Here is a 27,915-nt window from a genome sequence, read left to right as displayed (position 1 = left end):
TGATTCATGTAATTAATGGAATCACTCCACAGCCACTGACTCAACGGCTCTTTTCAGCTTGAAATATATACTATATTATATGTATGCACGTGTCACAATACTCTGAACATAAATGTATATAATATTAATGGGGTGTCAATGGGGAAGACAAATATACATCTACATGTATGCATGTTTCAGAATGTAATGGAGATGTGGGAATGGTAACCCACACTTTTTTCACAAACCCATGTACTGTACATATATTATGGGACTAAATTTCTAAAAGAAGAGATATCATAGATCAAGATTTACACCCAGCCTACTCAAGGAAGATGTACATGTACATTTAGATACAAGTCCCTTTTTCTCAAATCATAACGCATATATGTACATGTATCTTCTTAGACATGAAACAGGCACCTTTGTGCAACTGACCAGAACACAAACAGGGGTCAACATGTTTGGTCTTTGATTCGTTTTTATGAGCTCAAAATAAATTGATGACCTCAAATTGAGCCAAGGTCATTAAATAGATCACTTTGAACCATACAAATACTCATAATAAGAGAATCATAAATAATTGTAAGTTGTATTTTATCCACTTCCATGTTACTTCACAATTCTAGATACATGTGAATAGAATTTAACACATTTCATTCTTTTAAATCAACTTGAATGATCTCAATTTCTGTCAAGGTCAGCAGTCTGATGATCTAAAAATGTCACAAATTTTGACCCCTGCATCTTGTAGTGGAATCATGTAAGTATGTACATCATACATCAAGATGTGTAGGGCAGGCTATAGGCTATTAGTATTAAGCAGTTTTTAAATACTTGGTTTTACTGATTAATGCTTGTTTTTATATGTGATCACTTTTTGTGCATGTCAACATGTTTTTTTTTTATCTCTGGAAGCACACAAGGTGAAAAAAAGAAGGAAAAATAATAAGTTGGTGTATAAAAACAAACATTATCCAGATACGGAGTCGCTTTTCATTATGGTTCATGTGTAGATAGATACATACAAGTCATAGGGTCATGCAAAATGCAAATTTGGTAATAGCAAAATTCTCTGATATAAAATGCAGAAGAACTCATGAGTATGGTACTGACTTTGTCCTGTCTACATTCAGGCCAAATTACCCTGCTTTGTCCCTCTGACAATTTTTGCAGAAGGAGGGAAATACAGCTGCCTTTTTGCCTCTGGCTCTATATCTTTAACATCGGACAGTCGTGCCAGTGACTGAGACTGATTTGATTTCTACAGCGAAATATTTAGATAACACATGTGACACATCAACACCACCAGATACGTTCAGGTGTTACAATGTGCCTGTCAGATGTACATGTATGTACATGTATGCATCTGATCACCTATTTTATTTTTTGGTTTTTTAGTAACTTTCAGTTTGAAATTACAACAATACTTACAACATTAAGCATACTGGACATATACAGGGTATTTATACTACATTACATGTATATAGTATATCATATGTACGGTATATAGTGTAATTAGACATGATTACAAAGGCTACTAAATAAACATAGTACACAAACAAGGAGTATACATATTTGTAAACATGCACACCTCTTTTTATCATAGGTCACTGAAAAACTTGAAATGATGAATGTTTATCAGAACAACTCTACAAAAAGAAAACCTTAATATTTTTTATACACAAAACAACACCTACATGTACTATGTGAGAGCATAGCTACCATTGTGTCGGTGCAGTAGTAAATCATCGCAAAATGGACAGTGTAAAGCTCATATACTACATAAAATGCTAAAACATAAAACCTGAAATGTGGCTTTGTGATAAGATACGTAGGTTACATGTACTATTTCACTAGTTAGGCAAACTACTATTTCAACAAACCCCAGATCTTACAGATACATATCTACCGGTATTGCTCATTTAATTATACAGAGTTTGTCTATGTATAAATCTGCAGATCTGGATTCATACTAACTCAAGTACACCACATTTGAGCCACATGTAACTAATGCTACACCCACGGAGCCCATCTAATCTATATGTCAACAACATTAAAATTTCTAACAATACTGTTTTTAGTGTGTTTAATCAGTTCTGTTGATTTGCACATCTCTTTGCATATACCACACTCAGAAGAATTACTTTGAAATGGGAGAATATGCAGATCTCTGATGAGAAATGAGACTTGTAAACATACAAATTGGTAATACATGGTAAATGTCCAAAGTGACATGTGATGTACACAAAATGAGCACTACCATTTCCCACGCCAGAGGAACCAAGCAAACCAACAAATGACCCGACAGATCCGCGGGCAAAGATACCATATTTATTTACCTGTGTTATCAAAGGCCATCCTGAGCACCCAAGGAGAATGAAAATTTCCTTATAAATCAATCTTCACTGAGCCGCTCTCGTCCATTTTCTGTCTCCTCTCATTGCTCAGTAGCTAAAAGCGTATAGCTCATCCGGGCATTGAAGAAATATTTCTCTTAGCTTCATTTTTCTTGGAGCTGAAGCCCTTCTTCTTTATGAGATTCTAATTATCACAGAGCAAATCTATCCGAGCAACGATATATCAGTATAGCTCCAAAGGTGAAAAACCATTTGTTCCAATTTCGTGTTCGAATTATAATGGCGAATGACCTGCATAATAAGCGATTGTCAGTCGTCTAGTCCCTGGCTGTACACTCTCAGCCCACTGGCCGCCGGCCTGTGCAACTGATGCTGTGTTATCGTATCCCTTCTATCGGGGCACCCTTCCTTGGCCTCGGGTTTTAAAACAGCCATATATTTTCACCAAAATCCATCTAGTAAATAAAGTAAAATTTTGCCTCACTAGACAGCAGCTGAAGCCCTCTCCGAGTTTTTACCAATCACAAGGCGAATGTGGCAATGCTGCGAGACATAACATATTCAGTGCGTGCTGACAACTGCTTGAAAATGGCGGCCCAAGCAGAGAATCGAATGAATCTTGCTGCGCTGCAGCAACGTGATCCGTACATCACAGATATTGTAGATACGGCCTCACAAGTGGCTTTGTATTCATTCAGCTCGAATGGGAACGAATGGGTGAGTTTATAGGATTTTTTCAAGTCTTCCCTTACTAAATGCTAAGAAATACACGTCTAAACGTCTAAACGAGAAGGCAGCCAACAACAACGCTAACAGTAACACGCGACTGCCAACTGAAACAGCATATTGATGCTTCCAGTGGCCTATAGAAGCTTATAGGGCGTAGAGCGATAGCTACGCTTTCGAAAATGTTCGTAGTTGAAAAAAAAGTTATAGAGCGACGTCTGCTGTTCTGTAACATAAAATCAAGTAAAATAAGCAGACATACACTCTGATTGACTGTCATTCGCGCGTGTAGAGAATTACACTTGTTTGTAGAGCTGTTGCATTTTGTCAAGTAAACATTATCTAATCACAGTTGACTGAAGCATGTTTTGCAGCTCTGTGTTTTTGCTGGGGTGCATATATAAGATCAGATCTTGCAGCCATGATTTTGGCATGTCTAAATATTTCTCAAGCCACTAGTAGGCCTACATGTCTGTGTACTTGGATTACTTCAGATAAGCAAAACATCCAATTCAGTTGTATAGTACTCAAGGTAAATGGTGGTATTAAAGTCATCATGATTCGAGACCATGCATATTTAAGCACTTCACTCACATGAGAAAGCTGCAAGCACATGAGGTGAATGATAACACGAGTATCTGTAGGGAAATGAACCACACTGAATGATATTCCTGCAAGTAAAGCATGTTCACATGAGTAAAACAGAAATGGGGGTGGGGGGAGGTGATGATATTTGTTGTCATTTTAATCATATTTTTACATTTGAGTGGTGTAAATCCGAGGCTTTTCAGTCAGAAAATGGACATACCACTTCACATATGAATTATTTGTTTTCCCTAAAGACTTTTGTGACTATTTATGGCAATAGACATAAGTGTCTGTCGTTTATTTAGACCACCATTGAACATTTGCAAACAACTATGTTATTCCCTTAATTTTCAATATGTAATCTGCTTGAGCCCTATGTACATGTGGTAATGTATTGTATATACAACAGTGTACATGTATAAATCGTTCATTGAAATGTGGAGTCCCCTGATACATATTTTTTTTATCACTTACAGGATACAGTGTAGAGTCATAATGAATTGATTAAATTTCTTATGAAGATATTAGTGTTACTGATGTATTGTGCATTCATTCCCAATAAAGAACTGTTTTCAACGACAACATGTGTAAATTGGGTGTTTGGGGTTTACCATAAACATATGACTTATTCTCTATCAAGAATTTAGTGTGATCAACTTATCTTTATAATATGAACATTCTAAGATACACGGTAAGACACAGTCTATGACATACACAGCAAAATTTGGGACCTGAAAAGACTTTTTCAAGACATAAAATACAGTTGCTCAATCTGAGTATAAATTACCATAGAATATAGCCACAGTAATGGAGAGAGAAGGTATATGTACTTTCAGTTACCTTTGAGTGAGAGAAATGTGGTGTGTGGAGAAGCAACCTGTTTTCTTCTCTATCTCTTTGACTGTTAAAGCAAGGTGTACCAACAGCAGGCAGGGGTGAAAGCTATGCCTGAAGCAGTGTTCTGGAATGTGATCAATTTGGTGGGGGTGGGGTGATGATTATGCTGGAAGGAAAACCACCATCCCACATAACTTAGCATTTAGGAGGAAGTTTCATGTTTTCCTTGGCCAGTCTGGCTGTTTGTGCTTCATTGCTTTTTCTGTTTAATTTTCTGTGTCTTTAGTGTTAAAGGATTAGATGAAAACCTTTGTAAGAATAAAACTTACTCTAGGAACACATCTTGAAACAGGCACATATGGTATCAGTTGATTCTAATATGGTTATGTTTTTTGTTTTGTTTTTAAATAAAACATTAGTTATAACTTATTAATGATTTAATTGTTTAGGCCTTTTGCAATTTGGGACATAGTTACCCTATGGAAATTTTTTTTACAAAAGCCAGGTTTTTGCATGTACACAGATAAAAAAAGAAAAGAAATGATTTTTTTTGGTATTTCATTTGCTGAGAAAATTCATTAGTAAAAAACATTTTTCAATCTTTCTTATTCTGGATGAAGACCAAAAATCCCTCTGGAATGTAGCAGGAATTTAACTTTTTTTTGGCAAGACTGCACTTTAGGGTACTTTGGAATACCTGCTTGTAGATGACTTCTGAATGTTGTTGTCTTCATTGACCTTATAATGGAAATGTTGAAAGAGGCACTGTGTGAGTGGATGCACATGTTTGCAGTCCCATACCTGTAAAACCAATGGTTGTAGCAGATATGTGTTCCATAGATATTGAGGTTTATGGGTCATTTCTGATCACTGTGTTAAAAGGGGAACAGCTTCTGTTTTGACAGTACTTGTAGAAACAAGCGTTGACTAGATCTTGATGTATGGGCCAGGAAATTTGTAACTACTTCTTTGAGAGGAAGTCAGTTTGGACCAGGCAGAACTTTGTTTTTGGCTTTCAGTCTTGGATAGAGTTACATCTTTACTTAGAAACTTCAGATAACTTATCCTTTTCTACTGACATGGGGAGAAATGGTGTGAACTGAGGGTCTGTAGTAATCCTAAATGTATTTCCTTTCCTGGACTGCCCACTTTATTTCTAGGATTGTTACTTGTAATAGTAATAGAACAACAACTGTGTAAAAGCCTTATGAATAATGTACAGTGTGTCCCAGAAGTCACGCACCATCTAGGTTGAGGTTGAATACTTGAGTTACAGAGCAGTGTGTTGCCCAATCTCTTCCAAACATAAAAACCAGTTCAACTCCTTCTTGTACTGTTAGTTTATTAGCCATAATTCACTCTGAAAGACAGAAAAAAAAATATTTAAAATCAGTATTAAATCTGAAACACAGAAAAAAAAAGGAAAATCAAGATGGTGCACAACTTCTGGGACACCCTGTATAATGATGTTGCATCATTTTCTTTTCTTTTTAGTGTTATATATTTTTTTTAACATTTATGGTTTTATCTTTATTGTTTGAAACATGCTACTTTTTACCTGTAACAGGAGGCCCCACCCTGTCTCATCTCAACCTGCGTGAACTGTCGCCATTCCTGAAATGCGACCCGGCTTATACCAAACATTGTTCGCTTTTATGTGTTTTTTTTTTTGGTTTTTTGATTTGTTTGTTTTTTAGTGTTTTTTTTTGTTTTCCTGGAGTTGAATTGTAGACGGCTATAGAAAAAATTACATTTTGGTGTATATTTTGTGTATTTTTACAGTGTCTTTATTGTTCCCATCCTTATCTGGGAACCAACTATAATTAGTAATATTTTTGACAACGTACACGTTACCTAAGTAACTTATGCACTTTAACTCTTTCTTCACACTTTCTAGTGATGTATTTGTTGGTCTGTAATGGATGAATTTGATGGTGTCATTTTTTTATGTGGTCATTGTATTAATTGGCTGAACTTATCAGGTCTGACAACACGCATGACTTTAAATGTAGGTATTTAAAACAGATAATTTTATTATAGTACTTTTTTGAAACTCTGCATGCATCTGCATGTGGTGAAGACAAGGCTTGTACCTGTATATTCTAAGATAGTGTTACTGAAAATATTTAATTAGCAAATGATACTACAAAAGTCTCCACCAAACAAGGCATTATTAACTGAAACAATCAAGGTAAAGTTACAGCAAAAGTTCCAAGATTTACATTTATCATGCCTTGTTCGTACTTGTCTAATTTGTTATAATATTCCTCACTGCAAAATTACGAATCTTATAAACTATGATTATTGCATGTCTGTCAAGTCACTAATATCAGTATTTTGTAAATGAACAAAAAATGTCGTCTTTGACATTGTTGCAAATGTTCCCATATTTTGAGAGTAATATTTTTGAGGTTTGTTTGGGAAGATATGATATCGTATCGGAATGGTATAAATTTCAGAAAAAAAGTAATGTTTAAAGACTTTTATATACAATTTGGGTGACATTTTAGGTCATTTACTGTAAATTTGCTCTCTCATTGACAGCATTATTGACCTCTTATATTACGTCATAGCTCGCTACTGCATGTCTGTGGAATAGTGTTTAACATATCCAAGTTTGTTCAGTGGTGAAAAACGGAATCATGATGTAATTTTGTTAATTAACAACATTTCCATTAAACTGGGGGTAGGTCGACTTGTGATCACAAGCGACTGGGCCAAAGTGCACAAAGTTAATCTAGGTATAACACCTATGTCAGAAATGTTGCTAGATGCAACTTGATGCTTCAGTTTGGAGTTGAACTCTGAGCAACTGCTGAATCGGTGATGCAGTGATCGTGACACTGAGTATAATAAATACTAAGAGCAGTATCCGATAGTCTTGAAATACTTCCAGTCACCGAAAAATCCAGTTGCTCCCATTCGCATGGTCAGTATACACTGGGCTTTAAAGCAACTGATTTATAGTGAAAGTTCATGATAAACATTTACATAGATGTAATGTCTTCTACATGAATCGAAACAAACACTAAGAATACACTTTTCCAGAAACAGTACATAGTCATTCTAGATAAGTCACTACTTTTACAGCTATGCAGTTTAGTGACTTAAGACAAAATGTAATACAGTAGATGTTCTGTATTTGTATGCATGCCTTATGATGGCAAAACTGAGGTTTGTTCATTTTATGAAAATGCAGCCTCCATTTTCTCCAAGGATTGAGGGTTGCTGTTCTAGAGGAAGGGAGATAACCCACAAGGGTTACAGAAAGCAACTCTCTGCATACTGAGGGAGCCTTAGACTTCTTTTTTTTTTTTCGGGAGTGGGGGAGCGGAGGGGACTACATGCTACAAATACACACATGATATAATATACTTTTATAAAATGATATATTCTATGGACGTTTGCGCAACTTTATGACTCAAAGCAAGTTACACTTGGGCGTGGCATTATAAAGGGGCTTCTACATATTTTAATTAGCTTGAAAGCCGTCACATCATTAAATCATTCCAATTCACTGGGCAGCAGCGGTATGAAGGATGGTCAGGATAGGGAATTAACTATTTGTAGCCTCTCAGAACTGCTTGCTGTCAAGGTGTTAACCAGCAATTGATATTTGCGCTAAAGGGAGGCATTTGAACCTTAAATGATCAAAAAGAAGTCAATGGACATTTACCAGCCCTAACAGCAGTACAACTGTTTGAATCCAATTTACGCATTGTTTACATGCATGACCCTAGGATCACTATGAAAACACTTTCTGATGTAAAGGGATATTGTTATGGTTTCCAAGGGATTGTTTCTCGGCGATAACATGTTTTAGCTGTTATATATGACTGCAATATTGCTAAGCGTAAAACCACATTTATTCATTTATTTCTTGAGTTTTACATAAACATCACAGGGTTAGGATATCATGGCATATTTCAGTGATGTCAAAATAAAGAATTGCTTTTAATGCTGTCTTCAGAATACCAGCAATAGCTTAATGAACAAAGCATATAAATGTTTGGGAGTGGCTATGGTGAGTGTCTATGATGCTTGCCTTTCATTTGCTAGGAAAGTCTTGGACAACATGGCACGTCAACCTGTCATTGAGAATTGAATTAATAAGTCCTTAAATGGTATGAAACATCATACCTAGCCAAAAGATCATGAATTAGTTGTGAACTGAACAAAATGTGTGTTAAACACTTGGATTTGGAAATGTCAAACCATGTATGGTGTCCTTTGCTTAGTGCACTGTAAACATGCATGTAAATACTCTAATGATATTAAGGTAAGCAGTACATGTATCATTAAGGTAAGCAGTACATGTAAGGTATCATTGTACATGGATTTTGTTACAAACTATTGCCATCATTTTGCACCTACCATGTGAAAAGAATGTTGTGTTCATATAAAAAGAAAGCCTAAGTATGTAGTTTGACAACAAGCTTACATGCACAGCATAACCCAAGGTGTATGTTGAAAGTCATGATATCATTGCACTAACATGTTTCAAGGCATATCACATTAAAGGCATACATGTAGGTGGTATGAGTTTGTGAAATGGTGGTATATCGTAACTTTTAACCTTGGACCTGAGTTGCAACTTACGACTGTTCATGAAATGAGAACAAGTAAATTTAAAAAATATTTTAACATAAAAGATAATAATATAATTGTATTACCACTCTAGTCAGGCTGTCAATTTTGTCCAAATGTCCTACAGCACAAATGTCAAATGTGTCTACAGCACAAATTCTCACTTACTAGACCATTAAACTTTGTCATTATCAAAATAAAAAAGTGTACTGTTCAGGAAACCTATTAGCTGTGTGACATCTTGAAAATGCTTGGATTTTTACACAAGTGCAAAGATCTTGTGACCTAGGGAGCAATCTTTTTAAGGTCAGTTCAGAAAATTGAAATCTTTTAAATCTGTAAACTCGCCCTGTGATGTCACCAGCTCACAGGTCAAAATGCGCCTGTTTGGAATTTATGGCCATTAAAATCACATTTTGGAAAAGAGAAGAATGATGTTTTAAAAATATATTTTTATTCTTATAAACAGTGATGATATTTCATTATTAACATTAAAAAGATTTGAAAACAAATAGGCTTGTAAGGGTCATAAGTTTTAAATGCTGAATTGTCAAGAAGCCATGATGCAGAGCTATTTAAATGAAGCTTATGGAACAAGATAATTTTGTTAATAATTTATTAGTATTCCACTGCTGTTAGTTTAAAAGATGTTGTCAGGGGAACTGAATATTCATTCTTTGAAAGAATGGGTCATTCAAAGAAATAGTTTCCAGTATATGTGGCCTAATTTTTGCCAACTTTTTAATTTCAGTTTTGTTTCAAACACCTGCATTGTTGTAACCTGTATTAGACCTGTGCTATGGTATAAAAATCACCTGGATATGGAAAAAAAAACAAGTACAGACATACATAATATATAGACATAATCCACACAGAATAAGGCAATTATTTGGTGTACCAATATATCTGTTCATGGTGTGGTGCAGCCACATACAATGTACTGCACTGTACTGTACTGTGTGTACATGCAACTGCAAGCACAAAGGAAACAGAAGAATTGTTGTTCCACAACCATTAGTGCTAGTTTTACTATTAATAGAAATCTTCTTCCCCTGAACCCTGTCATAGGTCTTGGAACACAGCCTCATGCCAATTCTGCTAATTGATTCTCTGTGAAAACCTGCTTTTTCGGTCATCTAATATTTAAGATGTTGACGTCATTCTGGAATGAAGAGCATATTATGTTGCTGTATACCTAAAGCTTGAAGGGGTACATGTAAGTGTGGCAGGAAAAAAGGAATACCCAGCCTGTTGGATGGATAGCTGGATCAGGCGCTCTGCACCACTCTATCCATTGGGCAATTTGTCATATTTTGAAAAAATACGCATCTACATAACTATATGTATCCCTGTTTCGGGTGGGATCATAGGAACATGTGTAAGAAGAATTTAAGTCACTTTACCTAAGACTTACATATTTATGAGATAAGTTAGAGATTCAGATGATATTGCTGTAAGAAACCTCTGTTTACAGGAACACATTACTCAGAGCAACGTTTTATACAGAGCTGTTTCATGAATCTGGAAGTCTCTATCCCTAGATTCAAGATGTACCAGTTGGTAACCGAAATTATGCATGAGATACTATATATTTGAGGTAAAATTTCAGCTATGTCTGCAATAAATTTTGTGATAAATTTTAACCCTTCTTTAAAATAACCAATGTGCATTTTGATGCACATATTTGTTTTGTATTTATTTAGCATGTGCAGAAAATTAGATGACCATTTGTTTTGTACATCTTGTTAGCCTGCTTTCATTTTTTTAAGCAGCTACGTTTTGATCAAAGAGTTTTTTCTGCTGATAAGCAAGCAGTTTACTCATTGTTACAACATGTTTTTGTGCAAATTCTTGTGCAAGATATTTTTTTCAAACAAAAAAAAGAGATATTTTTGTTTGAGAAAAACATTATGATTTAATACCCTTAGTCACAATGTCACTAACAATGCCTATTGTACATGTGTGCATTGAGAGCATGTAATTGGAGACTTTGGTGTACACTACAAGTGTAGACTGTGTATTGATTATTTTTCAGACTACGGTTGTTGTGAATGTATTAATTAGACATTAAATTGAGGGATTATAAATAGAAATGTATATGACATACTTTGTTCTATTCTTGGCAAATTTGTTATTCTTAAACAAATAAAGTGACTCTACCTCGTGGGGAAGTCCTAGATAGACAATATGCAGGTGGTTTGGGTTTGAAGGCCACATGGGCCCCAGTCCTGTGCATGTGCAGCATTATTTCAGATGATCAGCAATCTCGCAGCCTGAATGCCAAAGGAATGATTACTCCTTTCAACTACATGTATGCATGTAGGTGCTAGCCCCTGTCTCACTCAGCCTTCTGCTCTTTTCCTTCAAAAATGCTGGTCTTGTAAAACCTTTGGGACTATAGGCATACATGTACTACATGTGTAGCTAGTTGACCATGATTTCACTCTGCATCACATCATAATCACAAGTCTATGAAGCCTACATATCAACATGTACATGTTGAGGACAGTGTCAAATGATCAGTGGTCTTTATCCCAGAGTGTTTCAGTTCATTTGCACTGTTTCTTCGTGAGACATTGATCGGGATCCTGGTCTGTCCTGACCTTATACTTCAGTTTTGATGTCCACATCTTGATTGACATCTAGGATGATAAAGTCTGTCCTCACCTACTCCCGGGTGGGTTTAATACTTGGTACGAGTACTAGTGTTGACAGCAACACAGAAGCTTTACAGATCCTTGTCACAGGCAGATTTCTGTGTTGGCTGGCATCAGTCACATTGGTGATGGGCAGCTCATGTTTGTCAAGGCAGCCAGGTGAGCAGCCATTTTGTCAGGATTGCTTGTGTCTCTGTGCCTAATACGCTGTATGCAGAGAACTACGGTAACCATTTGGACCAGCTCAGCTGTAGGTGAAGCCTTGTTACGTTCATCACAGTGCCTCAGGCGGCAGTGTGCAGTTGGCTCACACATCCAACGGCATCATGCTCCCTGACATACCTTACGTGTACAGTACATTAGATGTCAAATGACAACCTGGCCAATTCTGACATACATGTACATACATGTAGATTGATAGCCATAGGCCTGTGGTGTGAGCACTTATCTTGGTATATCCAGTTCAGGGTAGACTTTGGTTCCAACGAATTTAGAAATTCATTAAATACTTGGGGAATTTGCCATGTTATTAATAATTCATATGGCATGTTTTGTATTATCCAGAATGTGTATTTTTTTTTTTTTTTTGCCTGTAAATACTTCTCTCCTATCAAGACTGGTTATTCATACGACATAGTTCTACCCAGTTTTCTCCTGTAGGGCACATGCAAAACATTTCATAGTCCAACATGGTCATGTCTTTTATTATGCTGGGAATTTGCAGTATACAAATAATTTGTTCCATAGAAGTGGAAAGTTTCGGTCTGTCTCTATGATGGCTTTCATGCAGCATCTGGAGCTTGTGTCTACATAATGTTAACATTGATGTAGACATTGATAATTCATTGATGATTTACACGTAAATGGATGACACGATGTAAGTACTTTAAAATGGCAAGTTCTTTTGCGGGGGCTTGTTGACAATAAACGTTCAGTGACGTTGTTTGTGAGTTTACACGTAAATGGATGACACGATGTAAGTACTTTAAAATGGCAAGTTCTTTTGCGGGGGCTTGTTGACAATAAACGTTCAGTGACGTTCATGCAGCTGCCACCAATATGGTGGAACATGTTTGAGCGTTTACCCGTAACATGTCAAAGGTCAGTGGTTCGCATTAGGCACTTCAGTTTCCCCCACCTATAAAACTTTAAGCCATCGTGTAATTGAAAAATTCTTTGGTGTGGCTTTGAATAACAATCAGGTAAATAAATATACTATGCAGCTGAACTGTATAATGTTTGTACACCTCCTGCTCAGTATAACACACTTCATTACAACATGCGATTCAGTATAACATGGTCACAAATGTGCCCCACAAATTTTTCACAAGGTTGTACATGTACATGCAGTTGTACACATCTGTATATATTCATATATATCAGAATATCTCTGATGAGAATGAAAGTTGGAATACAATGATGTAGAAATTTGAGAAAGTTTCCTTTGTTTTTTTTCTTATACCTATTCTCTACATCAGAACAATCGGCTTCTTTCTTATGTGTACACTTTCAAAAATCTTAAAGTATAAACCCTCCAGATTTTGTATTATCATGACTGTCTTGTAATCATTATGTTCCCTGTATTATATATTATCACCAGCTAACAAACCTCATATAAAAATTCCATGTGTACATGATAGATAGATTTGTCCTCAAACAAGAGGAAGGCGTATGTAGATAGATGTAGTTTGTGAATAACCAGTTTGCGTTCGAATTTCATTCTAAATGCATTGTAAGCTTTATAACTTTTCAAAGATTTATGATCATTCTAAGCTACATTTGTATGTCTCCCATTTTATTTTTTGTGACTGTCACTTGTTTGAAGGAGAGGATCATAGTTGGAATGTTTTACTACATACAGAATATTTCATTTTTGAGTTATTTTTTACATGTACACATGACACCATCTTTTTAGAGTGATCATTTTGTTTTCTGAAATCATGTTCATTGTCTCACTGCTCTCTTGGTCTACCTTCTATGCACCCTATCCCTCAGCCCAGCATTACATAATATTATGTTTCTTAACACATCGCATTAAGGCAAGTACTGTACATTGGCTAGACCCCTAACACTAGTGGGAGATAACTCTTTCGGTGATCTTTCACCGTGGAAGCTTTAGCCAAGACTAATGATTACCATGAACAGATGTGTATATACATGTACATATGTCGTTGTGACAAAATGTCATCAGTAAGCCACACCTTGTGTCTAACAGTTAAAAGCATGTTAAGTACATGTGATATACATAAAGTAGCTCTGCCACATATAAAAATGTCAAGTTATCAAATAAACAAATAAACAATGAATTAAGCTTGTATCAGGGATTGAATTAGGCTGCAGAAAATGGCAGCATTTTTAGGATGCACTGGTTAAATGGTGGATGCACATATGTGAAACCATGCACTCAATTTCAAAACCTGCTGCATGGTGAGTGAAGATAAGGTGTACATGTGGGCCTTTGTATGTTAGCTGCTCTGAATATACCTGTCTCTGAAATACTGCCAGTGTGGTAATGAGCCCTAATCATTCATTTAGTCAATCATTCAATCAATGTCCTATGTCCTAGTCCTTGTATGTCCTAGTATACGGTAACATAGGTGTCATGCAGCATCGCATGAAAATTGCATGGTACACCTCGAGCTGAGTACAAAATACCTTTGTAGCTTATGTCAAACCCTGAGCATCAGTGTTGGCATCCGATATCAGGGAAAGCGATGTGAAACAAAATGTTAGGGGTGGTATCTTAAAAAGTACTGCCTTGAGGTCAGGCTTTGCACACACATAGAACACAATAACATAAGGGGGATATTCCATTGTTGATTTCGTGTGTACATATTAAATGTGGTAAATTACTGAATTCCTGACTTACATGTAGTGTAATGTGTATTAGAATCAATTTCAGGCAAAATGTTTTTGGATTGGTGGTATCTCAAAAGGTACTGTGTATATTGAGCTCAGAGTTTGCACATATGTAGAGCACAATAGCATTAGGGGGAATAGTCCGTCCTTGATTTGGTTTGTACATATTAAATACCATATTAAACTACTGAATTCCAGACTGTGTGTGTTGTGTATTACAATCAATGTTAAGCAAAATGTTAAGGATGGTATCTCAAAACGTACTACATGTATTGACCTGAAGTTTTTTGTGTATATTTAAAGCACAGTGACACAAGGGGAATGTTCCAAATCTAAGTTTTTGGCTTTTTTTTTTTCATTGTATGAAAAGTTGTACAGCCATGGTTGTACGGGCCGTACTACTTCTGGCATCACTGCATGTACAAATACTACTACTTTTTAAAAAAGAAATGATACACTTTTACATTGCCTGTCTTTAAGGGTGTCAGTGTGCATCATTGAACACACTCAAAAGTAATGGATTTTAACTTGGAAGTTAATTTCAAGCATTCTTGCTAATCGATTGTTTGTGAGTTTAAAACAGCAATTAATGAACAGTGAAACAGGAATCCTGATATCTCATATGCAACAGTTCCGCAAACTTATACATGTTCATTTTCCAGGCATTTCTATCTAAAGTAACACATCCAGGTGTTTCCAGTAATAATTTGTTGATGTTTATTGCGCAGAAGGTTTTATTGTAAGTTTGAAGTATAACTAAGCCTATAGCAAAATAACATACAAGATGTTACATGTATGTGTAATTTCTCATACATTTAATTAGTTTTGGTACATCAGTAATGGTAAAGGAGCCCTTGATCTACATTGCCTTTGTTCAGACCAAATATTTGCAAGCTAGCTCTGTCTGGAATGGATGCAGAGAGGTCAACTGGAATGGTTTGTCAGGTTGACATATTCCTGGTACGAGGTAGTGCTTTGCTCCGCACATATTTATACAGGTAGCTTATGACTATGAAAAAGTAATGTAACAACAATAAATATATAGCTGAAAAGAGACTAGTGGACTGTTACACAAATACATTTACAGGTAGGATGATAGTACATGTAATATCAAACTGTAATGCAACAACAATTATGCTTGGGTAAAGTTTATGGTAGAAGGTACTCACATTTTTCACATCAAACCAAATCTGTACAGGTAGTCCATAATCATTAGTTTATGGTATCCAGCAGGTAATAGTAGGATGGAGACGCTTGTACATGTAAGTATATTCCCCGGATGAGAGGAGCACTTAAAAGGGGTACAAAAGGAAAAGAAGCAGAAAATAAAATTGAAACAAAAAAAAATATAGAGACACTACACAAGTTGTTTTCAATCTGTACTGATACCGTCCTGGATTATGCAGTTCCACAGGACACACAAACCCTATTGCATAGCCATGTAATGTTGTTCCCTCAGTTTGCCTATATTCAGTACCATAGCCACTGGACCCCAGTCCTCACTTCAAACAGAACTCTCAGAAGGTAACCTTGTGGGTTCTGGTAGGGTCAGGGCATTTACAAGTACATCTAGGTGTGACAGCTGGAGTTATCAACTGTGACCTGCCTTCCTGTCCATCAGTTATAGTGTCGAATGAGCATTGGCCTGAATCTTAAAACCTGGTGGTGACCTAAAAATTTATTGGCTTTATAGTGTCTTTACTTCTTTTCCTATTTGGGTTTGTTATGGGAGCAAGGAGACAAAAACCAAGAAAAAAAAAAACCCTGTATATTATATACTTGTTATTAACTATGTAGCACGTACATGTATATTGCTTGCTCCTAAAACAACTGTGCGCACTTTTAAGGCTTTTGTCTGCATTCTGTACAGTAGCATTGCAAGTTGGTGAGAAAAAGCATTGGAGTTTGCTATTAATATAAAGATGATATAGTTTCAATTTTATGGGGCTGGGGGATGAGGTGTTATCTTATTTTTTATGTTGTATTGATCTGAGGTGAAACATGCTTGTTCTTAGTTCTGAGTGTATTGTACGAATATGATTGTAATTACATGCCGAAGTATGATATTTATACATATGAGATTTTATTTCTCAGTGCCAACAATATTTGCACCAGAAATGAGACATTGAAAAACAAAATCATGCTCAGGTTTCACAACGCATTGTTATATGTATATATGTATTTGTACATAATTCAGTTTTGCTGAGGGCCAAGACAAGGAAGGATATGTACATGTGTTGAACCTTGTATCTCCAGCTTATGGGATGGACGCTTTAACACTCGGCAATTACATTGTTGTAATCAACTTAAAACGTTTCAAGCTTAACACCTTTATGATTCAGTTTTTTTACATGCAATTTGGGAAATTCAGCTCATAATTCTTTACAACAAGTAATGATTTCTTGACCTTATTTTAATTTGCTTATTCATACATTTAGGTGGAAGCTAACATTCTTTCTTTCCTTTGATTAGATAAAACACATTGAAACTGGTCATATTATTAGATGAAAAGGTTAAATTGCCCCCTTTGGCTTTAGATGTTTGTCACTGGCCTGTGAAATTAAAGACCTTAAAGATGACCTGAGAAGATGAAGAGGATTCTACTCAAACACATGTGCATGCATTCATATACATACAGTGTTGATGTACGCTTAAAATCAACAATTAGTGGAGCATGACTTCAGTGCATTCAAGGCATGTGTTTCATACACGTGACCTTGCATCTTACACTGTTGGCCTACAAACATATGACAGCATGCAAGAAGATCAGTAATACTGTTGGAAACATATGTAGCTGGCAGCAAATGTTCCTGTAGTTTATGCTCTAGAAAGTTTTCCATTTCTCGATATGTTGAATACATTCAGTATACTTATTTCTGCTTGAACTACATTAGAGGTTGAAACATATTTATTTTTCGTGTAAATAAACTGCTTTCGTATATGTTTTTTTTTTATCTTGTAAGGTCTCACCAATTTTATTTTTTGTTCTATGGGCAAGATAATATTAAAAAGTCCAAAACTAGAATAAAAAGAAAACTGAAGATCGACCTTTTAATTTTTTCAATGATTTTTTTCAAAGTTTTTAATGATTTTCCTGTTTTTCAAGGCCCTCTAATCATGTAAATATGTTATCAACAGGAAACTTGCTGGGGTATGAATAGTCCACATTTTCTACAAATTAGATGATATTCAAGGTTTGTTTTTATGTTTATACTGTCGGAAGACATTGAAAGAAAAATTTTATTCTGTCAGTAAAATAACAAGTTAATATGGTGTGGCCAAAATTAAGATGTTAAATATTTACCATGATACATGTAGGACACAAGCAACTGTACATGAACACATGTCATGTCCTTATTCCATTATAGACAGAGATTAAATTAAGATTAAATAGACTTCCATATCAAAGTTTTCTTTCTGAAGCTACATGTAAAATGTTATGACTAAGATGTTTACTTAAGACTGCAGACTGGTCTTCATCCTTCAGCCTTAGGGTGATTAAAATTTGAAGTTCCTAGAAGATCTTAAAATAAAAATTCTTCCAGACCTCTCACATTTAGTCTTTAGGCTACAACTGAATGTCTTGAACACAGTTCACCACGGTGATTTGATTGACATACAGGTAAAACCATAATCTCTGCAGGCATTCATTCATCATAATTAGATGGCATGTATGTTAATTGCTGTTTAAAGGGTGGCATACCAAAAATCATGAAGTGTAAGTATGTTTGATGGACATACTGCAATTTGTCCTCTGAACAGCCGAGTAAAATCAGAATGATAATTAGATTACATGTAAATTGAAATATAGACTGCAGCTTGACAATAAGCCACCGCAGACACTTACTGCCTGGTCTGCTCCTTTTTGGCCAATATTTATGCGGTAGTAACAGGAATACACACAGTCTTTTGCATCACACTGTTAGTCGATCTAATGAACAACTTATCAATATCTTCATTTCTTAAAACACCTGAGAGAGAAGTGTAATTTTTTTTTTCAGTCCAAAAAGGTAGAAAAATACATCAGCGTGTGAAGTATGGCCACAGAACAGTGTTCAAAGGTTAATCAGCTGCAAGAAAAGCAAAAGCCATTTGAAGTCATTTGATCTCAAAGTAGCCACTAACATGTAATAATAGCATGATAACCACAACAACAACAAAAAATTCCCAGATAACAATGTGGTACATTTTATGCAGACTCTAAAAGCACCCAACATCATGGAATATGAAAGTTTACATCACAGAAACAAATGAAAAATCAAATGTCCACATTCTGAAATCCACAATCAATAAACTAAATTACCTGTAATTCCAGGGAGAGAGATAGGTTACATGGCTATAAAATGGCCCTCTACAAAGGAACAAGGCAATGTACAACACCTTTTGTTGTTCACAATTGACGATTTTTCAACCTCTGACAGCTGTTGCTGCAATTCGAGTATGTCTATCAGCATGAAATTCCGTGTTATGCAACATATGAATATGTATACTGTAAAATGCATATAGCTGGATGCCTCCTATTACATTATATTTTGATTTCGGACAAGAAACCTTACATAAGCTTTATGGCTGGCCAATGTCAGAACTTCACCAAAAGTAAAATAATTTGCACTCAATTACATAGGCGTGGAGTACTGTGCGATGAAGTTTTTGTCTGACTGTCTGACTGACCGCTTTTGAGCAGTTACCACATTATCATTAGCCTTTCAGTTATTCCAAACATTTCATGCTTTTTATATGATTTACAAGGTTTTACTCCTCCAGTTTTGGAGCTACAATTTTGATTATTTATTGGTATTAAGATACACATTTTTGAAAAGATTTGTCTAACTCAGAGGTTGCAATACTAGTTTGATAACAGAATTCAAACATGTTTGTCTGGTTTTCAGATGATGAGTGCATTAAAGTTTGAATACCCTTGCTCTGGTATTTTGTGTTGTAAAGAAGATAAAGTTTTGGACTTTATCCCAATATGGCTCTGTAAGACAGGTCCCAAGGACAGGTTTCACCAAGTAACAAAGTTGTCAAAATATTCTGATAAATATATCTGATAGGACAAGTGTTACAAGCAAAATCTTACAATGTGATCCCTGATATTAATGGCATGATGATACTGTGGCTGAAATATTATAAAATCTGTTTTTTTCCTTCAAGGTCATGTCAGATCCAAACTCTTTTTTTTTTGACTTATTCTAACTTTAAAGTTGAAAGTTCATTGGAAAAATTTCATGACCCTATATGTATGTCAATTCTTCTCAATATGTACCCAGTGCGTTGTCAGTAGGGTCAAACCTAAAAAGGTGTAAACTTTTATAAATTGAATGTTCAGGGAGATGTTCTGTGCCTATATATTTTCTGAGGATGTGCGATCAGTACTGGCAACCAATGAAGCTTCAGTACTTGTAGCATAGTTAAACCTTCAGGTGTGAAATATAGGGCAAAGGCTTTGATTTCACCCAAAGCTGTAACATGAGATTTATTATGTATGATGGGCTAATGTACATGTACACATGTGCCACATTACATTAACAAAGTACATACACATGTAGTAAATCTTTGGATGAATTTGCAAAGGCTAAAAGTTTGTGACTTTGAAATGTTGCCCGTACGTCAGGTTTCATGATGAAACAAACAAACCCCAAAACACCTTTAGATCAAATAGAACCTTCAGAATCAGGCAAAATCAGTAACCCAATCATGGATGAAGTTTTAGGGTAGATACATGGTGAAATTGAATGTATTTTGTAATCAGTTTAATGTATTTTATAATGAACATTAGTACATGATGTGTATGAGCCCTGATTAGTATTGTTGATATTCCAGAGGGGGTCAAGGGCAAGGCAATTAATTCCACTGAAACAAACATTAGCACATGGACAAATATAGTGTTGCATAAGTAAGCTAATTTCTTTACATTTATTGTAGATACCAATTATCATGTGATTGAGCCATTTCTCCTGAACTGCAGCTGGAATACTGAAGTTGCGGTTTGGCTTGTTTCTAGTGTATTTTCTTAAAGATGACCAGTGCAGGTAACCTGTATATTTTTTTCAAGAAAAGGTTATGTGTCAGGACTCTATGTACACATACTTGTAGGTATATGCATATAATGTGTACTGTGGTATATTCAGTCATTGAAGCGTGCCAGCAGGAATTTTATAAAAAGACGATGTGTAAGTTTACAATGACACATTTTTTTGATATTTATATATAATTTCACTTATGAGTGCCTTGGGCTCTCTAAGTCAACCTAGATATATCGCATGGGTGAACATCTCTTTCTGGATATGTGATATGTGAACAATATCAGTCTTTACAAATGTTCATAAACTTTATAAGAGTAAGATGTTTGTATTTGAATGGTAGTCTTGCCTTCTCGAGACCAGACAGACAATAACTACAAACACAGTATGTGTATGTCATGTGTGTTAAGTTAACGTGTGTATTTACATATAGACATTTGCTTTGTTGAAGACTCACTGCTCTTCTTGAATGCAGTGACCACATGAAAAATACTTATAATTAAAATACAATGTTACCACTGTACATTAAAGTTATATGCATCTACATACACATGTAGATTTTATATAGTAAGTTTACTTTTTTGGAGGTACATGTACATGAATTTTGTTTTTCATTATTTGTATTATTACATTATAGTTCAGCCAAGTAAAGAAATATTCTCTTCATAAATCTGTTTAATGCAGCTCACCTAATTACATAACCCATAGAGAGAAGGTCACAGATGTGATTGATTTCCCTTAATACATCAGTGTTTATGCTCTAAATGTAATGTTTTCAAAAGGTCTCCTCAGTTTATGACCCCAAGATTACAGTGACTGCCTAATTACAACAAATTTAATAAATCATTTTGCGCATCAAATTTATTTTACTTGCATTTTTATTTCTTTTGAAGGACTTATTAAAGTTGCATGTTACATAGCTTCCACTTTTAATTTCTTCAAAAGAAAATGTTGATCTCTTACATTATGTAAAGCTAAGACATCTTGGCTGTCTGTGTATAGATTTGGTTATGTAAAGTTAAGAGTAAGGCTGAGAGATGCCAGAAATCTTCTGGTGTAAGCCCTGTTCACACAGGCAAAGTTTATCTTTCTGACAGGGGTCAACTTACTTGGCCTACCTAATACCACATCTGCTCTGAAGACATGTTGAAGGCAGGAGGGAAACAAACCAGATCAAATTTTAACTCTCTCAACTTTAGAACTGGATGCTCATGTAGCCGAATTCAGGTTGATTTACTTTTTACCCCTCAGCCAATATTGGCCAAGGGGTATTGTCGTAGCGGACGTGCGTCCATCTGTCTGTCCATATCCTTGTAAACGCTTTGTTTCTAGAACGGTTTAGCTCAAGTTCACCAAACTTACACCATACTTGCACTTGGCATGATGAAGAACTCTATTGATTTTCATCGGCCTTGACCTTTTTCTTCAAGGTCATTGGGGTCATTTAAGTGAAATTTTATATAAAAGGCTGCAACAGCAGTCTGAAATAAACAAAAAAATTGTTATCCTGAAAATGTTTTCCCCTGCTTCATGTTTCACAACTTGCTAAATGTCACTTGAAAAATTCAATGTATTCATTACATTGTACATGTGCTCAAGGCTGAAGGGTTTTAAGTGCATTGCACATCATTTTTTACATTTTGCCCATATTTTTAAGAGTACCCTCACCTCTAGAATAAGGTAACCTGACTACATTATTTCCTAAATTTCACCATAAATTCAAACTGGGGCAACATGTACATGTATGTACTAAACTTTTTCTCTAACTCTATTTATATGTATAATTTTGTGCTCTGAACTATATGATGCAAGTATATATCATTCTTTACTTCATATATAAACCCTAAATGACCTCAAAATTTGATCACAAAAGAGCATTTTTGGAGGCAAATAAATGTCATGAGACATTATTTCTTGTGCTAAAATTTACATTTCCCCAGCAGAACATCATCCTACCTTCCAAACACCTCTCAAAGCACCTTTATGAAATCAATTTATGAAAATCAAAACTCCTAGAATGTGGAAAAATTAACAACTTATTCATGGACGAAATTTTAGGTCATTTAAGGCATATTTAATCAAGCCAAAATCTGCTTTATATTAAAAAATGGAATACACGTAAAAGGAAGTTACCTTGCACCTTGTACATGCATGTAAAATGTAAACAGAAATTTATTGCTGTTTACAGATGCCTGTACATGTTACTAGAGTGCATTACCTTACGGTATATTCAAGGCTGTGTGTATGAAACCATCTACAACTATCTTAGTTGAAACTTCATGTGGGACAGCATAGTTACACACTAAGCCAGGCACAGTCGTTCCCCTTGGACTCTATGCTGTTTCCATTACTCTACACCTAATCATTATCATCAAGTTGAGATTATGCATAGTGTGAAACACTATGGTAAAGGGAATCATATCAACCCTGGTTTGCAACATTGTTCAGACATACGTCACATATTTCTCAATAGAGAACAGTTCCTTCCAAAGGTATAAATATATACACAAAGGAAACAAAGAAGTAAAGGTGTGCTTTGACAATGTGGAAAAAAATTGTAATTATATTATCATCAAGTTTTGTGCTAAACACATAAATTTGAATATATGGTGGTATACAATTAATGATAAATTTATTTTCTTTGATTGAATTTTTTGTTTTGTTCTCAGGAAAAGACGTCAATTGAAGGCACTCTGTTTGTCTACAAAAGGTATGTTTCATTTGAATTTTTAGTCTTCAAGGAATGCATGTGCGCGAGTCATGTTAATGTTTTCCACTTGTATATTGGTGAATATAATGTTACATGAATTTTTAATTGTTAGAAACCTTGTGGCTGGAAACAGCTGGATTTCTTGTGACTCGAAGAAAATGAAAGCAACTGTTGCTCACAAATATAAGATTTTGTCCAATTTTCTGACATTAGTCTCTTTGTAAGTTAACTTGTGTCCGGCATTAGATTTGCAGTCATGTGATTTCATTTTTCACTTCGTGTAATGAACAGATGACTGTTGTGAAAATGTCTGTCTGGCACTGTGTGATTGCATACAATTAATTACGTGGATGAAAATTGTAGTGGTATGTGCAAATAGATGTTTGAACCTTTTTGGACTGTATGATTACCCTTAATGACTCAAAATTTGGCCCGTGACTAAGTTGCTCATTTTTCAAGATTCTGGGAGTTCTGTTGGTTTCAAAAAGGTAGGATGGTATTCTACTGGGAAAATGTAAATTTTAGCACCAAAAGAAATATCTCGATTATATGCATACAAAAATGATCTTTTGTGGTTGAATTTTTAGGACATTTAGAATATATTAAAGTTTTGTTGCAGGGAAATAATTCCAAGTATTCATTTCAGATTTACCTTTACCGAATGGTAATTTGATTTGGAATTTCGATAACTTAGTGCGAAGTGATGATCATATTTTCTCTTTTTTATTGCAAGCATATGTCACAACAAAATTGCTGAAACCAGATTTGTTTTGATCTTTAAAAAAACAAGCTAAAAGTGTGAAACTTTTTCAAACATAGTATGAATGCATATAAGTGAAATGGGTGGGACTCTTCCCCACCCCTATGGCCGATGTTATTGAGACTCATTGTTTATGGCAGTTTCTTCCATAGTTATTGCAGCTAAATCCAACAATGTAGTTGGTTGGTCATGAACATGATCTGTCTTACTGTATATGTACCAGCAGTCAAACACAGCTCTGAGTTATTCCAATTGTATGTAAATGTGCAGGAGTTTATTTTAGACTTAGTTCCTGCCTAGGCCTTGGCACCTGGTTAGATCATCCGCAGACAAGTCTGAGATCTACATATGCTTGTACTTAATGGCAGGGGCATTGCAAACCCTGGGGTGTTTCTCACCTATTTGTGCAGGGTTGCCAGTCTAGGTGTGTGGAACCCAACCTACATGTACTGTACATGTTGTACGACTCCCAAAACAACTCCTGATATGTTGCTACGTAAACATTAACATTACTGTATGCTGACATGTTCCTATTGGAGGAAAGGATGATTTGATGAATACTAAGAAAGGAACCATTGCCTATCCAGGTAGATTTCAAAGACTTAGTCGCACAAAGGAAATTTTAGAACTTTTTTGATTGTTTCTGAATATGAACTTTATTATTTTTCTCTGTTAATATTCTCCACATGAGGACTTGCATGCACTGAAAAAGTCAGTTATTTGTGTCCTCTGTTTAGACAGCTCTACATGTACATGTAGCAGGTGTGAGAGAATAATTAATTTGTAATCAAGGGGAAGTAAGTCTATGTGACTTGTTCAAGTTTACTGAGGTGTAACTGTTTGAAAGGCAAGCATATCATGAATTCTTAATAGAAAGGAAATTTTTATAATTTTCTGTATTGAAAATATCCTTGAACTGGAACTAGTGATTTGACAAAAATTATTTCCATAGTAATTAAAGACCGAAAAACTCTTGTAAAAAAGAAAAAATACTTGTACTTAATAATTAACTGTTGTAAATTACTATATGCTTACTTCTGTATTGATGCAGATTATATCGTTGCTTACTGATTTAGTTTGACTATTGTTTTTGCCCCAGCTTTATGTTAATTTTTTCAGATAAAAGCGTCTTGGTCCTGAGAATGTCCGTAACAGTGCAGTGTATATTAAATTCCCACTCACAGAAATTTTTGTTCAACCAGGTTAAGGATGAAAACTATTTCGTGTTGACTGGAACAATATATATATAAACTAAAGTGAGAAATTGGTGTTCAGATTTGTAGAAACAAGATTGACCCCCTGTGCTGAAATCTTTCCAATAAAATGTTTGCCTGAATAAAGCCTTTAATTCAGATCTATATTCTATATACGTGTATATAGCACTTATGAGGACCTCTTTGGCTATAGATAAAAATACTGTGTGATTTACGTGTAGTACATGTATGTATGTATGAAAGTATGTATGCTTGGGGTTTTACAACGTACTTAACAGTTTTTCAGTCATATGGCGAAGAGAAGTCATTCGATGTGTGTACATATACTGTGCCTTTTTATGGCAAGGTAAGTCCATGCGCCAAGGTGCTGGCGTCACTGAAATATCATGCCAGACTCACCAGACGTGACATCCCACCCAGTCCCAGTGCTGAACACCAAGCGAAGCAACAACAAGTACCATTTTGAAAGTCTTTGGTATGGCCGAACCTGGGTTTGATCCCAGGTCTCCCAACTCTGAGCAGATGCTATAACCATTAGGCTACCAAAACGGTCTTTAGATGTAGCACTAATGTCGTGTAACAGTAAGGCTTGTAGGAAATTAGAAATCCGATGTAATTAATTTTATATATTCATCAGTCTAGTCGTCAGTATATAGTTTTGCATTATATGCAAATTCATATTGTGCAAAAGGATTCAGAAATGACGTGCTTCTAGTGCATGTAGTACAAAGACAAAATGCTAAAGTTTGTTGAGCTGTGTGTGTACATATATGTATATGTTTTGATATGTAGATTGATCCATTCAATACGTGAAACCTGTTAAACAGATATGGCATTTTGATATCTTCAGACCCGATCCTTTAACTTCTTAGATCAGAATCATTCATTGTCAAACAAGAATTATCAAGGAAGAAGTCTATGCCTCTTGTTTGATTGGTTTCACACTATAGTACCACTATTGTACAATTCCTTCTGATTCCATAACTGGACAGATATTTCAGAAGAGGTGTACAGAAAATGACTGAGAACATGGAGTAACTGTAGTAATGATGGAACTAGAATGTACAGTTACATGTACATGTAGTAGTCTGTGACAGGATTTGCTCCTGTGCATTAGCAGCTGACCCTACTCCGTTTACCTCGGAGTATCCATGGCAGCGCCAACAAAACTATAAACATATGAACAGAGAGATAGCCCTAGCAGCAGTAGAGCTTCTCAAAACACCCAACAGCTGGCATCATTGCACTCAATTACAGGTGCGTGTCAGTTCAGGTGTTGTGTCACTGATTTTGTATTACTGCTTACTGTGTTTTGTGTCACTAAGAGAATGCATCATGGTTACTCAGTACCCATTGATTCTCATTTAGAGGATGGGTAAAGAGTAAATTCATGTTTTTCTGGCTTGGGTTTCCTTTGTCACGAAGGAGGCTGTTCTGTCAGCTTTCAAAACTGACAAGCAGTGACAAGATGTGTTTGCCTTGTTTTAATGTGTGGAGCTTAAATACAAGATAAATGTACATGTACCAAACATGTAAAATATTCAGTCTGATCAGTGTTGCTTCACATCTCATATATGAATGCCACCCTTAAAGATGGTATCTATGTAGATGTATGTAGATGTAATTGGTGCAAATTTACATCAGCGTGTGTGTGTGTGTGTGTGTGTGTGTGTGTGTGTGTGTGTGTGTGTGTATATATATATATATATATATATATATATATATATAAAAAGTATATATTACTAACCACAAATATAAGTAAAAAAAACTGGAGCATGACACCATATTAACCACCAGTCAAAGAAATATATAAGTCTACATGTATCTACATGTTTTTATAGAAAGTAGTCAACAGATCAATGGGGATTTGGATATCTTTAACAGTTATAGTAAGCAACTGTAACTGCTTGTGACTAAAACTAAAATCCTTTGGAGTTATGATTACTAAGTAGCTGTCACTGGGACAAGAAATCTGTCTTGGCTATCCCAAGAGAGGAATTGTATCATTGGTTTGTTGACAAATGCATCATGATGTTTTAGTGTATCATTGTCTCACACATTTGACAACAGCCTTAGCGGACTGATAAATTGGGAAGATTTATAAAATGAAAGATGTTCTCCACATGGTTGAACCCTTTCTTTCCGAAAATATTGGTCACTGTAGATGATAGTCTTACTGTTTATGCATTTGTGTTTTTATTTTACCAAATGTGAGACTTTTTATGTCTGTCGTTATTCAATATGGTTTCTATAACAGATGGCTCTATATGAATTGCCTTCAGTATTTCAGAGAGCTGTTGTATTATTTAGTTGTATTATCTCATTGCTTTTAAAGGTCAATCAGAATATTTTGCCCAGCTGGCAACCATGTTGCATTTTGCGGATATTTTAACAAACTGCTTGTGAACACATTGCCGTACTTGATTCTTAAAGGATGCATGAAACACTTGCTTTGTATTTCTTAATAAGGAGCATATGTAAAAACTCAACTTTCTAATTGGGGTAGTCAAAATGACTGTAAACTACAGTTTTCTTAAGGCTGCAGCAGTCAGTACAGAAATTAAGTAGCCTGCTTTTGTGACATCATTGGGGATACCTGTCAGAACAACTTTGTT

General features: G+C 35.4%; 2 protein-coding genes across 6 annotated transcripts in view; one reads left to right on the top strand and one right to left on the bottom strand.

Annotated features, from left to right (window-relative positions):
• LOC135469795 (muscle calcium channel subunit alpha-1-like) overlaps window positions 1-2,693 on the bottom strand; it is a 79,066-nt gene extending 76,373 nt beyond the window's left edge. For all 4 annotated transcript variants that reach the window (XM_064748396.1, XM_064748398.1, XM_064748395.1 and 1 more), the window contains exon 1: window positions 2,322-2,693. In XM_064748396.1, the coding sequence (XP_064604466.1) occupies window positions 2,322-2,340 (19 nt within the window). In that variant the 5' untranslated portion in view covers window positions 2,341-2,693. The remainder of the gene's footprint in view (window positions 1-2,321) is intronic.
• A 235-nt stretch (window positions 2,694-2,928) lies between these two features.
• Window positions 2,929-27,915, top strand: part of LOC135469796 (mRNA-decapping enzyme 1A-like) — a 40,436-nt gene continuing 15,449 nt past the window's right edge. Inside the window, exons 1-3 of one of the 2 annotated variants that reach the window (XM_064748400.1) lie at window positions 2,959-3,056; window positions 20,519-20,625; window positions 23,286-23,326. Coding sequence is in view for 1 of the 2 variants with exons in the window: in XM_064748399.1 (XP_064604469.1) it covers window positions 2,952-3,056; window positions 23,286-23,326 (146 nt within the window). In the remaining variant the exon portion in view is untranslated. Of the gene's footprint in view, window positions 3,057-20,518; window positions 20,626-23,285; window positions 23,327-27,915 lie in introns of both variants that reach the window. The other variant, XM_064748399.1, reaches the window with a different exon arrangement.

The sequence above is a fragment of the Liolophura sinensis genome, chromosome 7 (genome assembly GCF_032854445.1).
Source record: "Liolophura sinensis isolate JHLJ2023 chromosome 7, CUHK_Ljap_v2, whole genome shotgun sequence".
Taxonomy (NCBI): domain Eukaryota; kingdom Metazoa; phylum Mollusca; class Polyplacophora; order Chitonida; family Chitonidae; genus Liolophura; species Liolophura sinensis.
This window is presented reverse-complemented; position numbering and strand designations above follow the sequence as displayed.